General features: G+C 39.4%; 5 protein-coding genes and 1 long non-coding RNA gene across 11 annotated transcripts; 3 read left to right on the plus strand and 3 right to left on the minus strand.

The window, feature by feature from the left end:
- Nucleotides 1–1502: 1502 nt before the first annotated feature.
- LOC132791682 (tyrosine-protein phosphatase non-receptor type 4) lies at nucleotides 1503–14228 on the plus strand. The gene is made up of 10 exons (XM_060800709.1): nucleotides 1503–1948; nucleotides 9037–9467; nucleotides 10351–10458; nucleotides 10565–10657; nucleotides 10723–10864; nucleotides 10930–11788; nucleotides 11851–12536; nucleotides 12600–13218; nucleotides 13272–13449; nucleotides 13513–14228. Exons 2-10 carry the CDS (start codon nucleotides 9318–9320, stop codon nucleotides 13600–13602), a joined length of 2925 nt encoding a protein of 974 aa, XP_060656692.1. The 5' UTR covers nucleotides 1503–1948; nucleotides 9037–9317; the 3' UTR covers nucleotides 13603–14228.
- A 131-nt stretch (nucleotides 14229–14359) lies between these two features.
- LOC132791688 (uncharacterized) lies at nucleotides 14360–15803 on the minus strand. 2 transcript variants are annotated; one of them, XM_060800720.1, is made up of 6 exons: nucleotides 15679–15803; nucleotides 15338–15438; nucleotides 15134–15250; nucleotides 14894–15078; nucleotides 14677–14830; nucleotides 14360–14619 (listed from the first exon to the last, which is right to left on the minus strand). In XM_060800720.1, the coding sequence occupies exons 2-6, from the start codon at nucleotides 15378–15380 to the stop codon at nucleotides 14474–14476; spliced, it is 645 nt and encodes a 214-aa protein (XP_060656703.1). In that variant the 5' UTR covers nucleotides 15381–15438; nucleotides 15679–15803; the 3' UTR covers nucleotides 14360–14473. The 2 variants fall into 2 exon arrangements, with proteins under 2 accessions (XP_060656703.1, XP_060656704.1); XM_060800721.1 differs by lacking the exon at nucleotides 15679–15803 and adding an exon at nucleotides 15505–15605.
- LOC132791692 (uncharacterized) lies at nucleotides 15732–16512 on the plus strand. 3 transcript variants are annotated; one of them, XR_009632926.1, is made up of 2 exons: nucleotides 15732–15811; nucleotides 16381–16512. It is a non-coding gene; the product is annotated as an uncharacterized LOC132791692 (long non-coding RNA). The 3 variants fall into 3 exon arrangements; XR_009632927.1 differs by lacking the exon at nucleotides 15732–15811 and adding an exon at nucleotides 15820–15976; XR_009632925.1 differs by lacking the exon at nucleotides 15732–15811 and adding an exon at nucleotides 15984–16087.
- Nucleotides 16249–18104, minus strand: LOC132791687 (uncharacterized). 3 transcript variants are annotated; one of them, XM_060800717.1, is made up of 7 exons: nucleotides 17839–18104; nucleotides 17555–17782; nucleotides 17193–17491; nucleotides 17027–17137; nucleotides 16761–16963; nucleotides 16536–16689; nucleotides 16251–16474 (listed from the first exon to the last, which is right to left on the minus strand). In XM_060800717.1, the coding sequence occupies exons 3-7, from the start codon at nucleotides 17230–17232 to the stop codon at nucleotides 16326–16328; spliced, it is 657 nt and encodes a 218-aa protein (XP_060656700.1). In that variant the 5' UTR covers nucleotides 17233–17491; nucleotides 17555–17782; nucleotides 17839–18104; the 3' UTR covers nucleotides 16251–16325. The 3 variants fall into 3 exon arrangements, with proteins under 3 accessions (XP_060656702.1, XP_060656701.1, XP_060656700.1); XM_060800719.1 differs by lacking the exon at nucleotides 17555–17782 and having other exon boundaries at nucleotides 16249–16474; nucleotides 17193–17250; XM_060800718.1 differs by lacking the exon at nucleotides 17555–17782 and having other exon boundaries at nucleotides 16250–16474; nucleotides 17193–17269.
- Nucleotides 18105–18200: 96 nt separating this feature from the next.
- Nucleotides 18201–18750, plus strand: LOC132791690 (RING-box protein 1B). Its single transcript, XM_060800722.1, has one exon. The coding sequence runs from the start codon at nucleotides 18305–18307 to the stop codon at nucleotides 18698–18700; it is 396 nt and encodes a 131-aa protein (XP_060656705.1). The 5' UTR covers nucleotides 18201–18304; the 3' UTR covers nucleotides 18701–18750.
- LOC132791683 (cell division cycle 5-like protein) lies at nucleotides 18718–21581 on the minus strand. Its single transcript, XM_060800710.1, has 4 exons — nucleotides 21422–21581; nucleotides 21093–21358; nucleotides 19590–21034; nucleotides 18718–19531 (listed from the first exon to the last, which is right to left on the minus strand). Exons 1-4 carry the CDS (start codon nucleotides 21464–21466, stop codon nucleotides 18825–18827), a joined length of 2463 nt encoding a protein of 820 aa, XP_060656693.1. The 5' UTR covers nucleotides 21467–21581; the 3' UTR covers nucleotides 18718–18824.
- Nucleotides 21582–21699: the final 118 nt, after the last annotated feature.

Consider the following 21699-nt stretch of genomic DNA (forward strand, 5'->3'; position numbering starts at 1 on the left):
TTTGTATTTTTACTGTTCTACTAACTTGTGAATGGATTTCAGGAAGTGATCTTGAAAAGTACTTGAGATTAATATAAATCTTTTAATCCAATGTAAGTTTTTATAAATTATGATATGATTATAATTCTAGAATCCTTTTATTATTCATTAGAATGTTATATTAAAAGCCGTAAGGATTTATTTCTAATATATATAATAAAATACTCATCTGTTTATTACGATATCTTTATCTTTATCTTTATTTTCCCAGTGCATTCGCATTGTCAATATCAAAATGAGTTTATTTATTGATCGGTTTACAAAGTGAAGTAAAGAGATTTTCGAATGTTTTTTTAATTAATTCTTCTTTAAGTTTTTTCAATTTGATTTATTTATTAAAAAAGTTAAATATTAAAATTAGTTGCACTCATAATTTGCACTCAGTATCAATCTCTCCTCTCGCACTTTCGTTGGCAATCGTTCAAATTGCAATATCTATTCGTATTGCCTCCACATCCAAAATAAACCATTCCCAGGCAGGTTCCATTTCTCTGCTCATAATACCACATTCCGTTATTAGAATTTTGATTACAAACGGTGCCAAACCAATGTCCTTCATCCTTTGATCCTTCACAAGTCTGATCAACTATAGATAACCCAATTATAGACCTTTAATATAATACTAATTAATATTATAAATGGAAGTATTACCGGATCGCACATATCCACGACAAACACTCTGAGCAAAAATTTGTATTAAGCAAAGTATTACTGAAATCCCGAATATTATATATTTCATGTTGGAGAAAACTTTTTAACTGCAGAGTGTAACCTGATTTACTGAAATATTACTGATGTTATAGCTGTTTATATAGAAGAGTCTCGGGAAATTTATTGATACAGCTGTTTGGAATCCATTCAAAAAATTAATGAATGAAATATGTTTATTACTTATTTATTATATACTACAGTAACATATCGAAAGAAATAATTTTATTTTATTTATACAAATTTGCTTTTAAATTAAAGTAAACAATTTCGAATCCAAATCCCAAATTTTTTTCCAAATCCAGGTTTTTATCAAGGAATTTTTTCCTTGAATTTCTGCACTATTTGAAAAATTGAAGTATACTTTGGGGCGCTTTCAGTAAATGTCTATTGTGAACGTTTGTCGCAACCAACTTTTGTCAGCAAACTTGCATGCCGCTAACCTTATGGCTGCTATAAAAACAAATTATTAATTTTAAATAAAAAGCATAACAACTATATATATGCATATATCTGAATGTAATATAATGTTTAATATTTTGCATATAATGTTTAAATAAGATATGTCGCTAAATCACTATTTCTGAGAAGTGCAGAAAAAGACGTTCCTTTATTGGAATATGACCAGTGTGCTAGCAAGTAAATACAAAATACTGAAATTTCTAGAAAGTATTTACTCACGGTATATTTGTATATACAACTTGCGGTCACATAATAATTTTCACTAGTATATTTTGAAATTCAGCTTGCGGTCACGCTGCTCGTTCGGTTTCGGAGAAGAGAAAAATTAAATTTATTTTAATTTTTTGTTAATTTTGTTCGTTATCGAGTGCATAATTTTGCTTGCGGTATAACAATCTTAAGATTTCGTTTCAAGTGCGGCTACATTGTTGGACAGTTCGATACATACTTTTTTTTGTTTTATTGTTTTCCTTCCAACTCGCGTCCCTGTTGTGCGTGTGTGCGTGAGCAGCGGTGTTTGTGGTGACCAGTCAATGAGTATGTGTGTGTGCGTATGCGTGCGTTTTTACTTATTTTTGTCAAGTTAACGAACGAATGAAGGAGAATTGTAATTTACATGTGTTTTTACTGCCCCATTGGCAAACAGTGAAATAACGAAAGTGCATCAACAAAATATACATACATAAATCCATACATACATATTTACATATATGTGTACAAAAGATACCAGCGCAACAAGGTGAGCACAGAGATCTCTGTCAAAAGCGGTTCATTTAACTCTTTGCTGTGAGCGTAATTGTATATATATATGTGTGAGTTTGTGTTTCTGTGTGTGTGTGTGCATGCTTATCTGCAGCCGCAGGCAGAATCAACGCCACCGCACTGCTGCCCTTTGATTATTATTATTATGCTCTTCTCCTTATGCTCGCTCCAGTCTCAGTCTGCTGTCGTTCTTGCTCCCTCTAACACTCCCGCTCCCCCCATTTGAAGCATGGACATCTCAAGCTGCCGCCTACTCAACAGCAGCGTCTCTGTTCTGCTTGAAAATCACAGAGCGAAAGAAAGAGAGTGCGAGAGCGAACTCACACACACACACACAGTTGCACAAGTGCATCCTACATTAATGCAACGTAGAGGAAGAAGAGAAGCAATGCAATGAAGAAACAGATAGCCTGCATAAACACACAAACACAGAAACAGTCACACATGCATACAGTACTCTTTGTATGTATGCGCAATTAATCATTGCATTGTGTTTACAAATCGTTTAATTAATTAAACTAGTTTTGTTCTCGCTCTCAATCCGTCTCCTTCTTCCCTTTTCTACGCATTAAGCTTAGCACAGTTTCGAACCAGGTGGATGTGGTGGTTGACCCTGCTTAATCCCCACAGGGTGAGTTAGTGGGGCAAAAACCATTAACTAGTCTTGAATTTCGTTAGACCAAAGAGCATTAAGAATATCGCAAGAGCAAGAGCAAGTGTGCGTGTGTGAGTTTTTGTATGTGTGTATGTGTGTGCGTGCCGCCCGGGGCTGCCTTGGGTCTCTGGGCCTGGGGGCTGTTGTCGCAGCCTGTGCATGTGAAATATGAACACAAAAATAGCATAAGAATTTTCGTCGTTGTCGGGGTGCGCAACGGCAATAAAAATTAAAAGGCAAACAACGATAAGCGGGGACGCTGCTCTTCTTCCACTTTGTTGCCCACCTAAGCTCTACTCGACTCGAATCGACTGTGCGTGCACATGGCAACCCTGAAAGCATAACGATAAAGCACCATAAAACCAAACAAATGCAAATGCATGGGGCAACAACATTATTGATGCGTCGCTGGCACGACAAATTCAATTGCACTCCTCCTGCTCTGCTTCCACTTTCACCCCTCTCTGTCTCACTCACTCCTTGAGCTTTGACTTTGATTAGGGTTGCCAAGTGCTGTTGCTGCTAGCTCCTGTAAACTTTTTGATGGACATCATTGAGTGATGTGCCCTAATTGAAATTGAGTGGCAGGCCTGCCTCCTCACTTCCCCCCTCCTTCCCTCCCTTCGCTTACCTGTCCCCATTTGTTGGCCCCTCATTTAGTTGGCAGCTGTGTCACCTTTTTTTGCGCTGTTTGTGTTTGGTTTATGCGGTTTGCAATATCATATTACGCTTCCTATCGCGATGTTTGACAAGTTCAACGCCTGCGGTTTCAATTACGAGCAACGAGTTCCGAGTACAAAGCTCATTCCATTGGATATCGCGACAAGCCTTACTCCTCCAACAAAAACACACATTTCTTCTTCTTGTTTCGCTTTAAAGCAAAAAAAAATGTAGGAATGAGAACTGTGACCTCTTGAGAGTTTGACAATTGCCGTTTCCATGCCGCCTGTTACCTCGTTACCTATCAAGTTGACTCATCTCCATCTTCCAACTTCCCATCGCCATCATCATTATCATCTTTCACATCTACGCGTATCTGCACCAAATCTACGTGACTGACCAACAAACTGGCTGACTGACTGACTGGCTGGCTGCCCAGTTATACAGACATCAAAGCACAGTTTTGCTAGATGGCAAATTCTCAACCGGTTCACTTCGAGAGCTTCCACCACCTCCACTCTCTGTTCTGCTCTGCTCTACACTCTACACTTCACTTAAGTTTGGAGAGCATCAAGCCAAGCCAAATTGGATTTGCTTACGTTCCCATTTCCCCCATTTACTCAGCGGGTCACGCGAACAAAGAAAAATCACAAGTCGCACATTGGTTTGCCACCTGCTTAAAATGCAATTTCATTCCACTTAAATGCTAAATATATTTGCATACTTCAATTATATATAATTATGAATTATTAATTGCTTGTAAGTAATGCAATTATTCACGCTACGAATTCAACACTTTTTACAGTAAAGTTCTTTCTAGTAAAGCTTCTTCATTGATTAATTTAATTAGGTTTTACATAATGAATTTTATACATTATTTAATTTGAATTTATTACTTATCGCATACTTCAAATAACACCAAATGTGAGCAAATTTCTTTTGAATTGATGAATTTCAATTATTCATAATTGTGAATTATGAATTTCTTACAATTAATGTGATTATTCACGCTTCGCATTAAACATTACTTGTAGTAAATTTCTTCGAAAAGAATTTTGATAGTAAATTTAATACAATCTTTATTTTTTATAATTTTTTCCCCCCTTTTTTCTTTTTCTTTTTCTTAATTGTTTATATTCTTTATTTATTCTTCATATGAACATATTTTCCAGATCACTTTTAATCCTATTGATAATATTCACATTTTGTAATCTCAATATTTTCAAATCTAAATGCCATTTAGCTTCGATATTTGCATTTATAACTCGAAATTCTTTTATGAATGTTTTTACACATTCCTATTGTAATATTATATGAATAAAATACTTGTTTTTGTACCACAGTTGCTGGTAACGGAAGCTGCTCCAAAAGCATTTCCAGTTTCAGAAGTGCTCGAATAAACAAAAGCAAATCAAATCTGCATACAAAAACATAAACATATATACACATAATGTATAAAAACATATACATATATACACATATGCATATAGCTAAACATAATAAACAAATTGGCACCATGGTTCCCTTTTTTGGTGTAAGGGCTAGGGGAAGGGAAGGGAAAAGGTGCGGGGAGCAAACAGCAACCAAAAAGTCGGTCAACGAACCAAAAAGTTTTGCTGTTGTTGTCAGGAGAATGCAATTTAGGTAGAATACTCACTGTGTGTGTGTGTGTGTGTGTGTGTGTGTGTGTAACTGTGTGTGTGTACTTGGCTTTGTTTATGCAATTTAAACAATACAACTGAGGCTTTGTTGTTGCTGCTGCTCATTTCGTTTTCAATTAATGACAAAACAAATAAATAAATATGTAATAAATACAAACAAATAAAGTTGCTTCCCTCTCTCTCATTCTCTTTCTCTCTCACTCCTCTTTCTCTGCCTGTCTCCCTTGCTATCAACCGCCCATTGACTTGCACTATCCATATAGAGAAAAAGGTAACTACTCGACTCGACGGCGTATTACAAAAGCCGTCATAACCACAACGCCAGTCTATAAGGCTTCCGTTCGAATATGGCCAACAGTCCGATTCGTCGATTCCCTGAATCAGTTGACAACTTACCCAGTTAGTCGAGGTAATACTACCAGAGGGATTGTGGAGAGTGGAGAGGTGAGGAGACTTGGCCTCGTGGGCGTCAGCGGCACAAAATGACGCAACCTCATTTTTCTGTTCACTCGTTCTTCAACCTGTTGAGCGCAATCTACAAAATTATCGACCCATTACAAAACGAGGTTGGGGGCATTAATACAAATGCTTCTTCTTCTCAGTATGTGTATGTGTGTGTTTAACAAATTTGCATTAATTTGCTGATAACGAAAACAGTGCGGCATAAAAAGCCTTCAAATGCTGCCTAAGCAGCTTAACCCACTGTGCCTCCAACTGAGCTTAAAGCTGTTCTATCGATTGTAATGATAGTTAAGAGATATTGTAAAATGATAGGTTCAATCAAGGCCTATATCTAATTGCATTCCTAGGTTAACGTGAAAGTTGGAATATCGATTGCTCGAATTCTTTTGTGACCTACATTCATTAAATTTTTAATGACTTCAAGTTGTAACTGATCTAGTTCACCGTTCTTTAATGAAAGTTGTAAATATAACTACAGACTCTCTTTTTGTATCAATCCAAATCGCATTATTTTTCTTCTTTAAATTAAACTTTGCAACTGCATCATTTTTGTAGACTGATTTCGTCATTCTATATTGCAGGAAATAATAATAATATCTGATTATTTGAATTGTTTGCTTCCCCGTTTTGCGATAGCAATCAACAAAACAGAGGTTGAGCCCTATAAATATTACTTATAGTATATGCAAAGTTTTGTTATTGCGCAGAAATTTATGTACTTGACTTTTTTCCCCCGATTGAATTTGTTGGTTTTGTGGTTCGGTTCAGTTCAGTTCAATTTGGCTGCCAGCCGGAAATTGTGTATTAATATAGAACAGAGAAACAAAAATATCTTTATCTGTCACATGTACACGCGAGTGTAGTACGTATAGCAACATTTGTATTTGCTATAACTAATAGCATGTATATTCACACACACACTAGCACACAGGCCTAAGTAGCTAAGTGTAAGTGTGTTTGTGTGTGTGGGTGTTTATATTTCTGTTCAATACAAAGAAAGAGTGCAGAAGAAAGCACAGACTAACAAAGAGCGTGAGTTGCAGCCTAAGCACAGTGGTTAAGGCTGGGAATGAATCAATCAATTTAATTTAAAATTATATTACAATATGTATCAAGAATGTGTCATCGAATTCTTTACTAGACATCAGTTGAAAGAAACTTCTGCAAATGCCGAGATATTTTGTGACCGATCATTTTATGTTTCATTAAAAAATGATAACATTAAATACAATTACAAAATATTAGAATGAAATGAAAATGAAGTGAAAGAAACTTTGTTGCATTTGATAGATATATTTGGCGATCGATCAGCAGATATTTCAGCTATAAATTAGTATTATTATTATGTGTCATTAAAGTCTTATTAGTAACTAAATGAACTAAAAAAGAAAAGGTTGAAATGAGTTCTTTTTTGATCGATCTACAGATATTTCATATTTCGAACATTAAGATGATATTTATTATAACATATTACAACAATGTGTAATCAAATGCTTAACTAGAAATGATTTGAAAGAAGCTTTGATCGAGATATTTTGCGATCAATCAGCAGCAAACGATAAAAGAAGATGCTATTTAATATAAAATATTACTATTATGTGACATTATCAGTAACTAAATGAGCTAAATTATGTTGAACAGTGTAACTTGTTGATAGATCAGCAGACACTTCGTATTTCGAAAAAAAAATATATAAAATATTATTACAAAATTCAAAAGTGTGCCATTGAATTCTTAGCTAAAAATGAGTTCCATGGAACTTTTCTGCATTTAACCCAATTATGTTTTGATAGATCAACAGATCTCTCATATTTCGACAAAAGATGATATTTATCATAAATATATTATTACAAAATATAAGCATGTGTCATCGAATGGTTATTAGTAACTATAAATAAGCTGAAAGATGACATTCAGCATTGACCAAAGATGCTTTATAATCGATCAACAATAGAAGATGATAAACGATGACAATAGATAATGCAGATAAATAAGAGAGAATGCCGTAAAATACAAACTAAAGCAAAAGGTGACTGTGAACACAAATGCATAATTCGATATTTATAACTAGTTCGTATATCATTTGAAAAAAAGCTCTTAAGCCAATTACACGGTGCATCAATCATCAATGAAGAAAGGTCTCTCTGTATATATGTGTGTGTGTAGGTTTGTATGTGGGCCACTGTCTTATCTACACACAAGCACACGCACACTCACACATTCATGTATGCTCGGCTTTGACAGCGTTCCGCTGATTCAATTGCGGGGAAAAGTCAAAAAGGAAGTCGACAAAGACGTCGCGACTTCGAAGACGATATTAGTCACTCTGCACTTGTCGATGGCTTCTCCACACCAGCCATATAACTGTGCGTGTATGTATGTGTGTGTGTGTGTGTGTGTGTGAGTATCTTGTTCGCTAGCGCGTGAAGCTATGCGCCCAGTTGAAGACCTTTAGGCCAAACGTTGTCATGTGAAGTGTTTTTCCCGCACTCGCACACACCTAAGCAATAACCGAACAAAGGTAAACAATGGCCATAGACAAGTCAAAGGGAACATACTAACAAGTTTACAACTGTACAACGACCGACAGATACACTTACAAACGGTCTTAGATACTAGCCTAGGCTAGGAGATCATTTTACACAAGAAGCTACCTCAATAACCAAGAGATAAGAAATGATAGAGTATCAGGTTGGAACTCAAAGTGATCGATGACGTTTCTTTAACAGTTTTGTAAGCTGTTGGCTTGCAGACTGCTGGTAATAGCATAGCTTTAAACCTCTAATAGTTGATGGTTATCATTCAGCAGAATAGCAATGACGTCAAATTTATTTACGCAAATCTTCTCACATTGCTGCTATTCATAAGAAGCTGAAAAGCTTAGTTTTCTATATAAATTATTATTCAGTGGAACCCGCAAATTCGCATACCACATTGCGTATTTCAATAATGTTAAAAAATAGGTTTAATTTAACTACAATGGATTTGAGTTCTAGATAAACAGTGGTTGCAATACTTGCTGTGGTTTGTGTCTTAAATAAATGAAGGAGCACACATTGAATATTTTTCATGTTTTTAATTGAAATTTTTTATTGAACGATCAGTTGTCTTTTACTATCGTGGTCTCAAGGAATTTTAACATAGACTATGGGTAGATAGTTTAGTCTTATTGAACATTTAGTTTAATATTTATTTTATTTGTAACTCAGATATTAATAAACTACATTCAATACTTTATAATGATACGAACAGCTGTGAACTTTGAAATAACAGTGCGACAGAAAAAAAACTAAATGGATTTTTTTGCATATTCCTTATTGTTAGTTGTTCCCCGGTACATTATTTTTGTAAAATGGAACATAGAGATAAGAAACATCATTAAATCAAAAACCCCGTTAGATTTGTTCAGTTTTTATAGTTTACTTATTTAATGTTTATTTTATTTGTAACTCAGAAATTAATAAACTACATTCAATATTTTAATGATGATAGTTTACATGTTTAATATTTATTTTATTTGAAACTGAGATTAACAATCTGCATATAAGTCTTTAATATTGATAGTTTACTGACTTAATAATATTTCATCTTAAATAACATTTAGCTTCTGTTCTATTCTTTTTGCAGAGCGAACACAGCCAGCAACTAAAGCAAATTGCAAGAAAGAGCATTATCCATCCAAAGTCTTAGCCATAACGTGAACGAGACACGTCCAAAGTCAAAGTCTTGCCATTTTATCGAATAAACAATCTCAACTGCCAGCCAAGAGAAAGAAGAAAAGTCTTTCATCAAAAAGGAGCCAACCACAACAACAACAACAACAAAAGCAGGAATATAATAAAACAACGTACAGAACACATAACACGAATACGTTTAGAAATTAATTGGGGGCAGTATGGAGCTGGGCCATGTTTGAACGCTTTCGTTTAGGCAACCTGAGCAGAAACTACCGATTACGCGGAGCGTCCTCAGAACTGGCGCGCGACAAGAAACAACAGCGGCAGCAATGCGTCACCGTCCTGTTCCTAGATGACATCACGCACACCTTTCGGATCGAGGTGAGTCCTACTTTCTTCTTCTTCCATTGGCCTGGCCTGGCCTGCCTCATTTTATTCACGTTAGTTGCATATTCAATAGATTTGCTAGTTTGCTCATTGAAATGCGCATAATCAGAGCAACATCAGCCATAATAATAATTGCACAAAATGTGTAAGCGAAGCAAAGACCTCACAAACAATGATGCGATGCATAGAAAGTGTGAGTCGTAGTCTTCGTCATTATTGTCGTGCATTGCGTGTACATTATCCAGCCATTGTTTGTTGTCTACTCATCTTTCAAATTCAAACCTGCCATGGCATTGCACATCTTCATCTGAATCTCACTTTCATCTTTTTGGGCGGCACAAAGCAGACACAACACGCACTTGTCCAAAATGCCAAAAACATGATTTGTTCGTTTCGCTTTTCCAGCCGCAGCTTGCCAAGTTGATGATGAGATTTGTCTAACAAAATTTGCAAGCAAATTGCCATCATTTCATGCCATGGGCATTTAGTCAACTGAAATGTGAAAAACTGAGGGAAATTTAAGAAATCGTAGCAAATTTAAGGCAATTAAAGTGACAGAAAAGAAAGGAAACTAAATAATTATAATAATCTTGTGAATATGCTGAACATATTCTTTTAAACAACGTTTCTTTATCTTAATCTAAATTAATTATTAATAAGAAAGATCTACAATTTATAGGCCAATCCCAAAACCTTTAATTTCGAAATTATATATTTCTCTTTATGTAGTTTATGTTGGTAAAACTTGTAAGTGAACTTTTCATATTCTGTAATTTAAATTGTTTACTAGAAAAGAAAGATCAAAAATCCATAGGCCAATCTAGTTAGAAACTATATATTCATCGATCTTTAAATAACGCATTCGTATTTCTTGCAGAAACGTGCGAAAGGCTCTGAACTTTTAGATCAGGTCTTCCAGTATCTCGAACTATCCGAAAGGGACTATTTTGGTCTATTGTTTCCACAGAAGCCAGGCGACGTTGTGGTAAGTGAATGAATGCATAATTTCTTATATTTATAATTGATGTAATATTTTATTCTGACGTACATATGTTCTTAACTTTATAATTGATTTAATGCTGCATTTTCAGAGATGGGTTGACGCACAGAAGCAATTCAAGAAGCAATGCAGCAGCGTCTCGCTCGACAATGATGCCGTTCCATTATTAGAGTTTAGAGTTAAGGTGAGTGAAATCTTTTTTTACTATTACCCGCTCTTAAACTAATATCTACAATTTACTATTGCAGTTTTTTTGTAAGCGATCCTAGCCGCTTGCAGGAGGAGTTCACACGCTACCAGTTCTATCTGCAGATCAAGCGCCACATTTTGCTGGGCCAATTGCCCTGCTCCAGCAATACCCAGTGCCTGCTTGCCAGCTACACAGTGCAGTGTAAGTAGCTCTCTTTAATCTAACTGCTTGTCAAATCTATTAATGGAGGGTTTTATCCTTAACAGCGGAGCTGGGCGACTTCAATGCCGTGGAGCATCAGCCGGGTTATTTGAGTGGCCTGCAGTTGCTGGCAGAGCAAACGCCGGAGGCGGAACGAAAAGTCTGCGAGTTGCACAAGCTGCATCGTGGCCAGTTGCCAGCTGATGCGGAATACAATTATCTGGAGCATGGCAAACGCTTGGAGCTCTATGGCATTGATCTGCACAAGGCCACAGACTCCAATGGCAAGGAATTGCAGCTGGGCGTCTCGGCGATTGGTTTGCTCGTGTTTCAGCATGCGCTGCGCATCAACACCTTCTCGTGGAGCAAAATGGTCAAGGTGTCGTTCAAGCGCAAGGATTTCTTCATCCAGTTGCGTCGCGAGCCCAGCGAAAGCTACGACACTTTGCTGGGCTTCGGCATGAGCAGCCACAAGCATGCGAAAGCGCTGTGGAAATCGTGTGTGGAGCATCACAGTTTCTTCCGGCTGAAGCGGCCGCATCGACTCTCGCGCTTCCTCAACATCAGTCTGGGCAGCAAGTTCTACTACTCGGGTCGCACCGAGTTGCAGGCGGTGCAGGAGTCCAAGCAACGTGGCCGCATACACAAGGTGTTTGTGCGTTCGCCCAGCAAGCGTTTGCTGGCTGGTGGCTCAGGAGCAGGCGGCGGCAGCTCAGCGGATGGCACTCCACAGCTGTTGCACAATGGCACGGGAAGTGGCTCCGACAGCGCTGCTTCGCACAATGGCAAACCGTCCGCATCCACCATACTGACCATCACAAAAACAAGCCGTCCACAAGACACGTCTAAGGTGACATCGAAGCAGGCGGACGCTATGCCACGCAAGGCCTGGGAGCAGCATAGCGATGAGTACGACATTCAGCTGTAAGTTACGCTTAAAGTGAACTTCTGTGAACATTAAATTGTAATCTGACAATGCTTTGCAGCGATGTTGGCTTCATCGAGCAGTGCACGCGACGCTTTGAGTCAGGCACACCATCACCCATGCCGCCTGCCTACAGCTCGGGTCAGCACAGTCCAGTGCTGCTGCCAACGACCATAGCGGACGCAGTGGGTCAACAGCAGCCGGATAGTGGCAGCGATTTGATCACTATGCGACTGCTCGCTGACGATCAGGGTCGCTATGGCTTCAATGTGAAGGGTGGCGTGGATCTTGGTCTGCCCGTCCAGGTGTCCAAGGTGGTGCCGCACACTCCCGCCGATCGCTGTTCGCCGCGTGTCTGCGAAGGCGACGAGGTGCTCATGATCAATGGTCGCGACGTGCACGGACTGCGGCACGAGCAGGTGGTGGCCATGATACGCGACTGCCGGCATCAGTCGAGTGGCGAACTGTTGCTCACCGTGCGGCCAAAGCGCTCGGCGCCGCTGCTGCTCGAAGAGGAGCCGCTGTATCAATATGTGCCCGAGAGCGATGAGATTGGTTCGCACTCGAATCTGCTTGATGGCGATGCGCTCTTCACGCAGAGTCTGTTGTTGCTCAGCGATGGTCTTGCCTCGGGTGCTCTGCTTGCCCAGTACGAGCTGATGTATCGCAAGAATCCCGATCTGGCAATCACAGAAGCTCGCAAGCCAGCGAATGCGCCCAAGAATCGCTATCGCGACATTTCTCCCTGTAAGTTCGTGACACATTTCGACATTGTTCAGCTTGTGATTAATTTATTACTCTATATTTCAGATGACTGCACGCGTGTTTCTCTGGTTAACTCGCTAACTGGCGACTACATCAATGCCAACTATGTGAACATGGAGATTCCAGGAGGCGTTGTGAATCGTTATATTGCCACACAGGGACCGCTGGCCAGCACTACAACGGACTTTTGGCGAATGGTGCAGCAGGAAAGCAGCCATCTGCTTGTGATGCTGACAACTGTCATGGAGGCCGGACGCCAGAAGTGTCATCAGTATTGGCCTGTGACTGGCGATGAGCTGCAGTTGGGCGATGGCTTTTCGGTGCGTTGTCTGAGCGAGAAACCCGACGAGACGGGCAGCTTTGTCTTTCGTGAGTTTGTGCTGCGGGATAAGCACGAACAGCGGCACATACATCACATGCAGTATCTCGCCTGGCCCGATCACTGCGTTCCCTCCGATCCCAATCTGTTTCTCGAGTTCACAGAGCGCGTGCGCGCCGCCCGCAATCGCACGCTGCTCCAGGAGATTGAAGAGAGTCTGAAACAGGTGCGTCTGCTTGACGCCGATGCCGATGAGAACGGCGGACTGATGAGCGAACGTAAATGCGCGGCTAGCAATGGTGCCACACCCGAGGACGAGACACCCGTATCCACAAGCGTGCATCAGTGAGTTATTTGTGATCTATTCCAAGTGACAAGATATTAATGTGTTGTTTTAGATGCATCAGCGCTGCGAATCCGCCAGTGATTGTACACTGCTCGGCGGGTATTGGACGTACTGGTGTGCTCATACTCATGGACACGGCTCTGGCGCTAATGGAGGCACGTGAGCCCGTCTATCCCCTGGATATTGTGCGGACCATGCGCGATCAACGCGCCTGCATGGTGCAGAATGTGGTAAGTACCTTGGAACTCTATTTTTTGGTATCTACATTCTAATGAACCTCGTTATATTTTCAGAGTCAATATCGCTTTGTCTGCGAATGCATTTGTGCAGCGTACATGAAAATATCAAGAAGCAGCGCTGCCATCAATGACGATGACGATTAATCAGCCGCCAGACCCACATTCTTCCATCCCCTTCCCCTCCAAGTTCTACTAGTGGACAATCTATTACACACATCTTCCTGTCTATAGATATTTATATAAACACAAACATATATACCTACAATATATCCCGTCTAACAATGAGACGTCTTTGATTATTCTCAATCAACCAATCAATGAACCTTTATCAATTATTATACTATATACAAAAAAATACTTATGAAATCAATCTTATTGTTAGTAAACCCCGTAGACTTATGTATGCTTGCAACCATTATGTATATCATTACGATTATAATTATATTCTTATTATGATTATCATTATTGTGTCTATACTACCGTACTCTATATATAATCAACTGATAACTCTGTATATGTCTGTCGCAAATGGGCAATAATCCACGCAAGTGCTGCTGAAGAAACTCTAAGGAATCAATTCTAAATTTTAAACAATACAACAAAGTGAACAAAACTACCTAATTCAAACGTATACAAAACAAGCTGAAGCTAAACGCGATTGCTATTACGAATTAAATGAATTGCATTATTTATTTATCCCCCAAGTGGAAATTACAGAGAATATATTCGAAAACAAAACAAATAAACAACCAACAACAATAATAAATTCGTGCTTAGATTTAAAAATAAAAACTAAAAGGAAAATGAGAAAGTAAAAACTGTTAGTATTTTAGCACCAAATTCAAATCGTATATGTATATGTATTTATGCTGAAAACAGAATTAAATAAATATATTATAAATGAGAAAACAATGTATTAACTTTATTCAATATTTTTGTTTCGAATTCAGCTGACGATTTTGAATCAATCTAAACTTATTTTAATTGTAAGATGGAAAACGAACCATTTAATTTTTTAAAAATACACTGATTCAAATGTTTCGGTGGTCTCACTTTTTACTGGGTGGCTTCTTCTTCGGAAAACTCTTTTCTTTTGTCTTTGTAAGGCCCTGCGCAACTGATCTTCCGAAGATCCGGTTCCACATGTTGCGTCAATTGCCTCTGAAAATGTATTTTAATAAAATATGAAGAAATATTATAAATTCAATATGTACATACCAATTAGAACTTCATATATATTTTTATACGACTTAATCGCTAATTTTCCCTGGAGCCCATCTACATTATGCTCCATTACAAAATCATCACTTAGAACGTTTCTCAGTTGTTTCTCAACTCCATCTGGTTGGAGTAAACACGTTATAATTGAAGTCTGTAACGAAATATTATTATAAATTATATGTATAAACATTTTTTTCTTTTCAGTTATGCTTACATATTGATTTTTATTTTGACTATTTATTCCCATATCAATTTTTGTCATATCTTCTGCAGATTTAATAGGAAACATGGTTAACACAGTAATATCATCACGTTGCTGAAGAGTCATGTTAGACTCCTTTTCCTCTGACACTGCTTGAAGAAGAGCTGAGATTTGCGGTTGCATTTCATTATTTTGTTCTGAAAATATAGATTTGTATAAATTGAAATGCCGTTATATACATATCGACATCACCTTGGACGCTATCTATTTTGTTGGATATATTAACCACCAGATCAGTCAATATTTTAAAACGATCCTCCAAATTTTTAGCTGCTTTTGCACAATCGCAATCACAATTACATTGACGATCTATGGTACATAAGATATATTGTAGATACATAATTAAATGTATGCATCTGTTTTTTTTTTACTGTATGTTAAATCAATATAACTTACCATTTGTAGCCTGGAATCTTCGTTTTGCAGCTCTGTTCGACATGATGATATGAATGATTATTATGATGCACAAAGTAACAAACGAAATTCAAGGCAATTTTCTGGTAAACAAACCAAAAAAATAATATTATTTATTAAAGTCTTAAAAGAATTCAATGCGATCGCACATGAACTTCAAATGCCGCTCCAAGACTTAGTTGATATGGTCACACTTTGTTTTGAAAACCCAATCGGGCACACTGGACTATAGCTTTCACAGTTATTTTTATATATTGCTGACTAGCTATTCAATTCAGCAATTCTGATTAACTAAGCAAAGTGAAGTTTTAAAAAGTACTTACTAATTACACAGGAATAGTTGTAATCAACACAATCACAATACTGTACACAAACGGTGTAGCCCACAACTGTATACAAAGAAGATAGTGCGTGGCTAGTCCAATGAAAACAATGGCCACTGGCGCACTAGAGAAGGTATTAAGTTGTTATCGATGCATACATCATTTCGCAAATATCGATTATAACATTATCGATGTCTGCATAATATGCCGCTTTCTTTTAAATTGTGACAAGCAGTTTCTTCTAATCAATTTTAATTTGACACAAATTTGAAAAACAACAAAGCTAACCTAGTTAAAAGTGCGTGTAAAACTAATTATTTTTATATTCCTTTAATATAAATTGCACAGAATGTACTCAAAAACAAACTAAATATGAATAAGCCACAGCAATAAATAATCTTTTAAGATGGTATTAAACACTTTTGGTATTGTATTTAGTACCAAATTGGTTTCACACTGAATTAAATAAATTAGTAGAAAATACAAAGCAACTATTCAATTTTACTCTGCTGATAAATGCACATACTATCTTCATACATACAAAAGAGATGTAGGCTTTGAATTCAATGGGGATAAGCTTTCAAATTCAATATCTTTAAATTCTTATGTTTATTTATAATGAGATTGTATAACAATTATGGAATTATTTAAAAATAATCTGATGAAAAACTGTCTGACATTTTCTGTTTTTTTAAATCGCAGCTCCTCTTTTTGAAAACTCTCTTCTTCTGGAGCTGTAACGCCCTGCGCAGTTGATCTTCTGCTGAGTCGGATCCACCGGTAGCTTTAATGGCTTCTGAAAATGCGTTTAAATAAAATATAATCTAAAAATGACATTCAAATAAATTGGTACTTACCAATAAGAACTTCACAAAAATTTTTATAAGACCTAATCGCCAATTTGCCATGAACGCCATCTAAATTATGGGCCATAACAAAATCATCAGTAAAAATGTTTCGCAGTTGTTTCTCAACTCCATGCGGTTGTAGTAAACGCGCCATAGTTGACGCCTGTAACGAAATACAATTTATAAATTGTTTGACTGAGGAGATTAGTTTTGTTTTTAAATATAAATACTTACAATATTTTCTACATCTAACATATCTATGTTCTTATCAATCATCTCCATTTCTTCTGCAGAATTAATGGGAAACTTGGGTTTCGTAGAGACTTTATCATATTGCTTGACCGCGATACTTTCTATGAAGTTGTCCTTCTCAGCTTTTTGATTCTGCAGCGCTTGAAATACAGCTGTGAGTTGCGATTGCATTTCGTTATTTATTTCTGAAAGAATTTAAGTATGTATGTAAATATGAGTTTATATCAAAAACTATTTGTGTTCCTTACCTTGGAGAGAATCTATTTTATGGGATACAGTAACCACTAAATCCGTCAATAATTTAAAGTGATCCTCCAAATTCTTGACCGTTTTAGCACAATCGCAATCGCATTGAGGAGCTATAAATAAAATATGTTATACGTATGTACTTTATATTAAATAAGTATGACTTACCGCTTGTTCTGCGGGATCGTTTTGCGGGCTTATCCGACATGATGGTACAAAGATATTTCTAGTGAATTACACACAAACTAATCCAATTCAAATGGAAAGATATTTTAAATCGTAACAAAATTAAACTTTATTTTTGACGATTTTATGGGACTTGTTACATTTAATGGGAACACATGTAACTTCTAAAGTAACTGATTGAAATCGAAAGTTCCGTTAGCCGGCTTGATTGTTTTGACCATATCTTTGCCTTGCTTTCCTAATCGGGCACAATGGATTCCTTCTGAATTTCTTTTTATTTACTTTTTAAGTAAGTAAATTTACATTTATTTGCTATCTTTGATTACATAGACCATTTAACTTACATGGATTTACAGTAACCAGCGTTATCTGTAATTAATGTAATTCACCAAACTCACTCATTCACTCTACACCGCAGCTATCTACAAAGCAGCTAGTGAGTGGCTAGTCCAAAGAGAACAATGTTCAATGGCTGCGTTTGTTTTGGTCACACTATTGCTTTCCCAATCGGGCACACTGGACTATTGTCATCTGAATTTGTTTTTGTTTACTTCTTACATACTTGTATATTGCTGTAAAATTGATCTCTGATCTATCTATCTCTGATTACACAGAATATTTTACTTACATGCGTTTACAGTAACCAGTGTCAGCTGTAATGAACACAATTCCCCACACGAAAACTCTACTCCGCAGCTGTCTACTAAGCAGCTAGTGCGTGGCTAGTACAATGAAAACAATGTTCACTGGCCGCGCACAAGAGATGGCATTATCTTGTTATCGATGTTTTGATAATTATCGATATTTTTCGTTACACTGCCGCATATCTGATTCAATTTAAAGGAGTTCTTTCAATGCGTTTTAAAAATAGATAGATTAATAAATATCGTCTTGATTTAATACAGCTTTAGATTTACAGGATAATATTTTTGTATTATTAACAAATACTACAAACTTTATTATGTCCACTATGGGAAATGATAACTTCGTACATCACACTAGCTTGGAATTTTCTATCTCTACCTAGTTTTAATTTTTATTAAACAAATTTTCGAAGCTAATATATTTTAAATCAATAGTAAAAGATAAAAAAAATGGAGACTCCTAGCAAAAATGGATCCACAACCGAAGAAGTTGAAGTAGAGGAAACAGAGGACTTTCATGATCTGGAGGAGTTCAACGAGGACGACATCGCCTCCGGCAGCAATGGTCAAAAGAAGGGCGAACGTTTTGTGGTTAAGAAGTGGGTGGCACATGCCAACTGGTCGTGGGATGTGGCGGTGGATAACTGCGCCATCTGTCGCAATCATATCATGAATCTGTGCATCGAGTGTCAGGCAGATCCCAATGCCAACAAGGACGAATGCACCGTGGCCTGGGGTGAGTGCAATCATGCGTTCCATTATCACTGCATTGCACGCTGGCTGAAGACGCGTCATGTCTGTCCATTGGACAACAAGGAGTGGGTCTACCAAAAATATGGCCATTAGATAAAATTCCGGTTCGATTGAAGTGAATAAAATTATGTATTTGTATTGAACTTTTTTTGGATTAATTGTTGTTGTTAAGTTGTAGTCAATGATGAAAATGATGATGGCGCTGTTGACTGTATTCCTAGGCCTGCTGTGGCTGCATTTCTTGATCCGTACCGAGCAGCTGTTGTGCTGTGGGTCGCACGCCAGATAACAGCTCAATTTGACTAAACAAAGTTTCGCGCTGTTCGGCCAGATTGGCGTATTTTTGTTGCAGCTCCTTCTCGCGCTCCATTTGGCGACGCACATCTTCCTGCAACGCTTCGAGACGTCGTGGCACCGCAATGGCTTCCTGTTCGCCCAGAAACCGAAATGTGGACAACGACAGCGAGTTCTGTTCGATCTGCGCATACGTGTCCTGCAGCTGCTTGATCAGTACCTGTGCACGTGCCTGATATCCACCCGTTAGGATCTTCAGTTTCTTCTCAATCTTGCCACAACGCTTCGCCTCCTTGGCCATGTGACGACGATTCTGTTCGAGTCGCTTCTCTGCCGACTCCAGACGATCCTTTTTACTTGCCAAATTGGCACGCGTATAGCGATGCTGTGAGGGCAAATAGAGCACCTGACCCAAGCACTCTTGCCACACCTGAGCGTAGACATCCAACGGAAGTTCGCCGTGCGACATGCGCTCCTTAACCACTTCCATTTCATCGGCAAGCATTTTCTTGGCATCAGCCAGCTCCTCGGGTGTAATCTCTTCATAGGGATTGGCTTTAAAGTAGCTCTGTAGCTGCTCCAGCTTATGCTGCGACTGCCCAGGCACCGGATCCTTCACAGAGTCGTACACTAAAAGGAAACAAGATTAAAAAATTGATTTTTCTGAGAATTTTAAGTTTAGACTTACGCTGCATGGTGATCATTTCGTGCTTGATAAGCTCTTCTGCCTGCTGCTGCTCTGTGAGATTCTGTTTCTCGGATTGCGGTCGCAAAATCTTGGTGTTCACTTCTGTGGGACGCGGCAAACTGCGTTGTATAACCTGCGAGCGTTTGGCAAGCTCGCGTTTACGCTGCGCCTCCTGTTCGGCAAGCAGACGTGCATCCACATCCGCCTGATCCTCAATGGCCGGCTCTGTGCCTGTCTCCATGGGCTCGCTGTCATCCTGCTCCGGCACCACAATCTCGTAATCGTTGCGTGGCGCTGGCAACGTGGATAAACCTTCGCGCAGCGATGACTTTAGTTGCTTCTGATAGTTCTTGTACAGTGCTGGCGTCTCTGTGACACTCATGCTCTCCTCGGCATTGATGCTCAGCTTGTCGCGTACAAACGCCGGTGTGTTGGCGCTGCCCACGGCACCGGTTTTGTGCACCGGCACCAAAGCACCCGATGCTGGCGTGAGGAAGCCAGCAGGCGTGGCTGCACCGCCGCCCTCACGTTGTGTGCGAAAAGGCGTGGCAATGACCGTGTTTGGAGTGGCAATGGCCGCCGCCTTAGGCAGCACACCCGAGAAGTCCGATTCGTGGAGCGGCGTATTGAGACCGCCCTTGAGGGGAGTCTCTGTATGTGTCAATGCCATCATGTTCTGCGCCTCCTGCATTATGCGATCTGTGTATGGAGCCGGTGTGCGTGGCGTGGCCACCACTTGGGGAGTAATAGAATAATCCGCCAGCAACGCATCTGTTGTCTCAATGCCGCTCTCGCCGGCAATCTCCTTAGCCATCTCGCTGGCACGTCCCAGCTTCACGACCTGCTGCAGCTCCATGTCGGATATTTGTGGCGTGGGCAGCACCAGTTTAGAGCGCTTACGCTCTGGCTCCGCCGACTGCAACATGGCCGTTGGCACCTCGTTCTCCTTGCGCTGTTTGAGCTTTTGCTTGTCCCGTTTGCGTTCACGTTCCTCCTTCTCGGAGCGCAGTTCCCCGTCGAGATCCTGTTGACGCATCTTATTAAAGTCGGGATCCTGCTTTTGCAGATGCTCCTCCGAGGTGTCATAGAAACCAGCAGCTGGCCGCTTCTCAAAGGGAATCTCAGCATTGTAGTCGATGCCCTTGATGCGTTTGCGATTCCCGCTGCCAATGCCAGCGGCACGCAGTTCACGACGCTTCTGGAGCGTGGCCAGGCGACGTGCTTCCTCCAGCTGCTTCTCGCGTGCTTTGCGCTTTGCCTTCTTACCTTGCGTGTTGGCAAGACGGGCACGCGCCTCCGACAGCATTTCCAACTCATCCTCGTCCATGTCCTTGGGATCCGGTCGTGCTGGCTTAGTTTCAGGATTGGGATCGATTTCTCCAGGCTTCAATTTGCGTGGATCGTCCATGGCATCTTCGCCATCCTCCTTGCGTTGTGCCTGATCACTGTAATGTATTGCCAAGTGAATTTAGGTCATAGATGAAACGTTTGATGTTTACTTACAGCAAGTATTCGTAGCGCTCCAAGCATTGTGCTGCAGTGCGTCCAATAATGGGTGCTATGGTGCGCCACTGCGTCGGCATCAGTTTGGCCAGATGCAGCAGTTTCTCGTCCTCTTCGCGAGACCATTCCGTCTTCTTGATGCTCGGATCCAGCCACTCGTACCAACGTGCCTTGCACTGCTTGGCCGACTTTCGATGCAGCAGCGACGCAATACGGCTCCATTGATTTTTGCCATATTTCATGACAGCCGCTTTGAGGATTTCATCCTGAAAAAAAACATGGAACGCGTGGTTTTGATTCCAGGCTGTTAATCATCTTTTTAAACTCACCTCAGTGTTGCGCCAGACGCCGCCTTTGATCATTATACGCGGCATGTTGTCGCTTTATTTGTTATTACACTTTAATTACAAGAAAAACACATAAAAGTCATTAAACAAATTTTCTGCAGTTCTTTTTGCACCGTCGGCGGCCGCTATAAACAAGTCAGTGTGACCGCTCGTCCAGTAAAATACTGTAGATGTTGCATGCTCAGCAACCCTGCGATTGATGACCAGCGTGCTTGTGACGTCATTGTTGATGTTTGGTATATTAAAACAATTATGCAGCT

This window comes from Drosophila nasuta, chromosome 3, assembly GCF_023558535.2.
Source record: "Drosophila nasuta strain 15112-1781.00 chromosome 3, ASM2355853v1, whole genome shotgun sequence".
Lineage (NCBI taxonomy): Eukaryota > Metazoa > Arthropoda > Insecta > Diptera > Drosophilidae > Drosophila > Drosophila nasuta.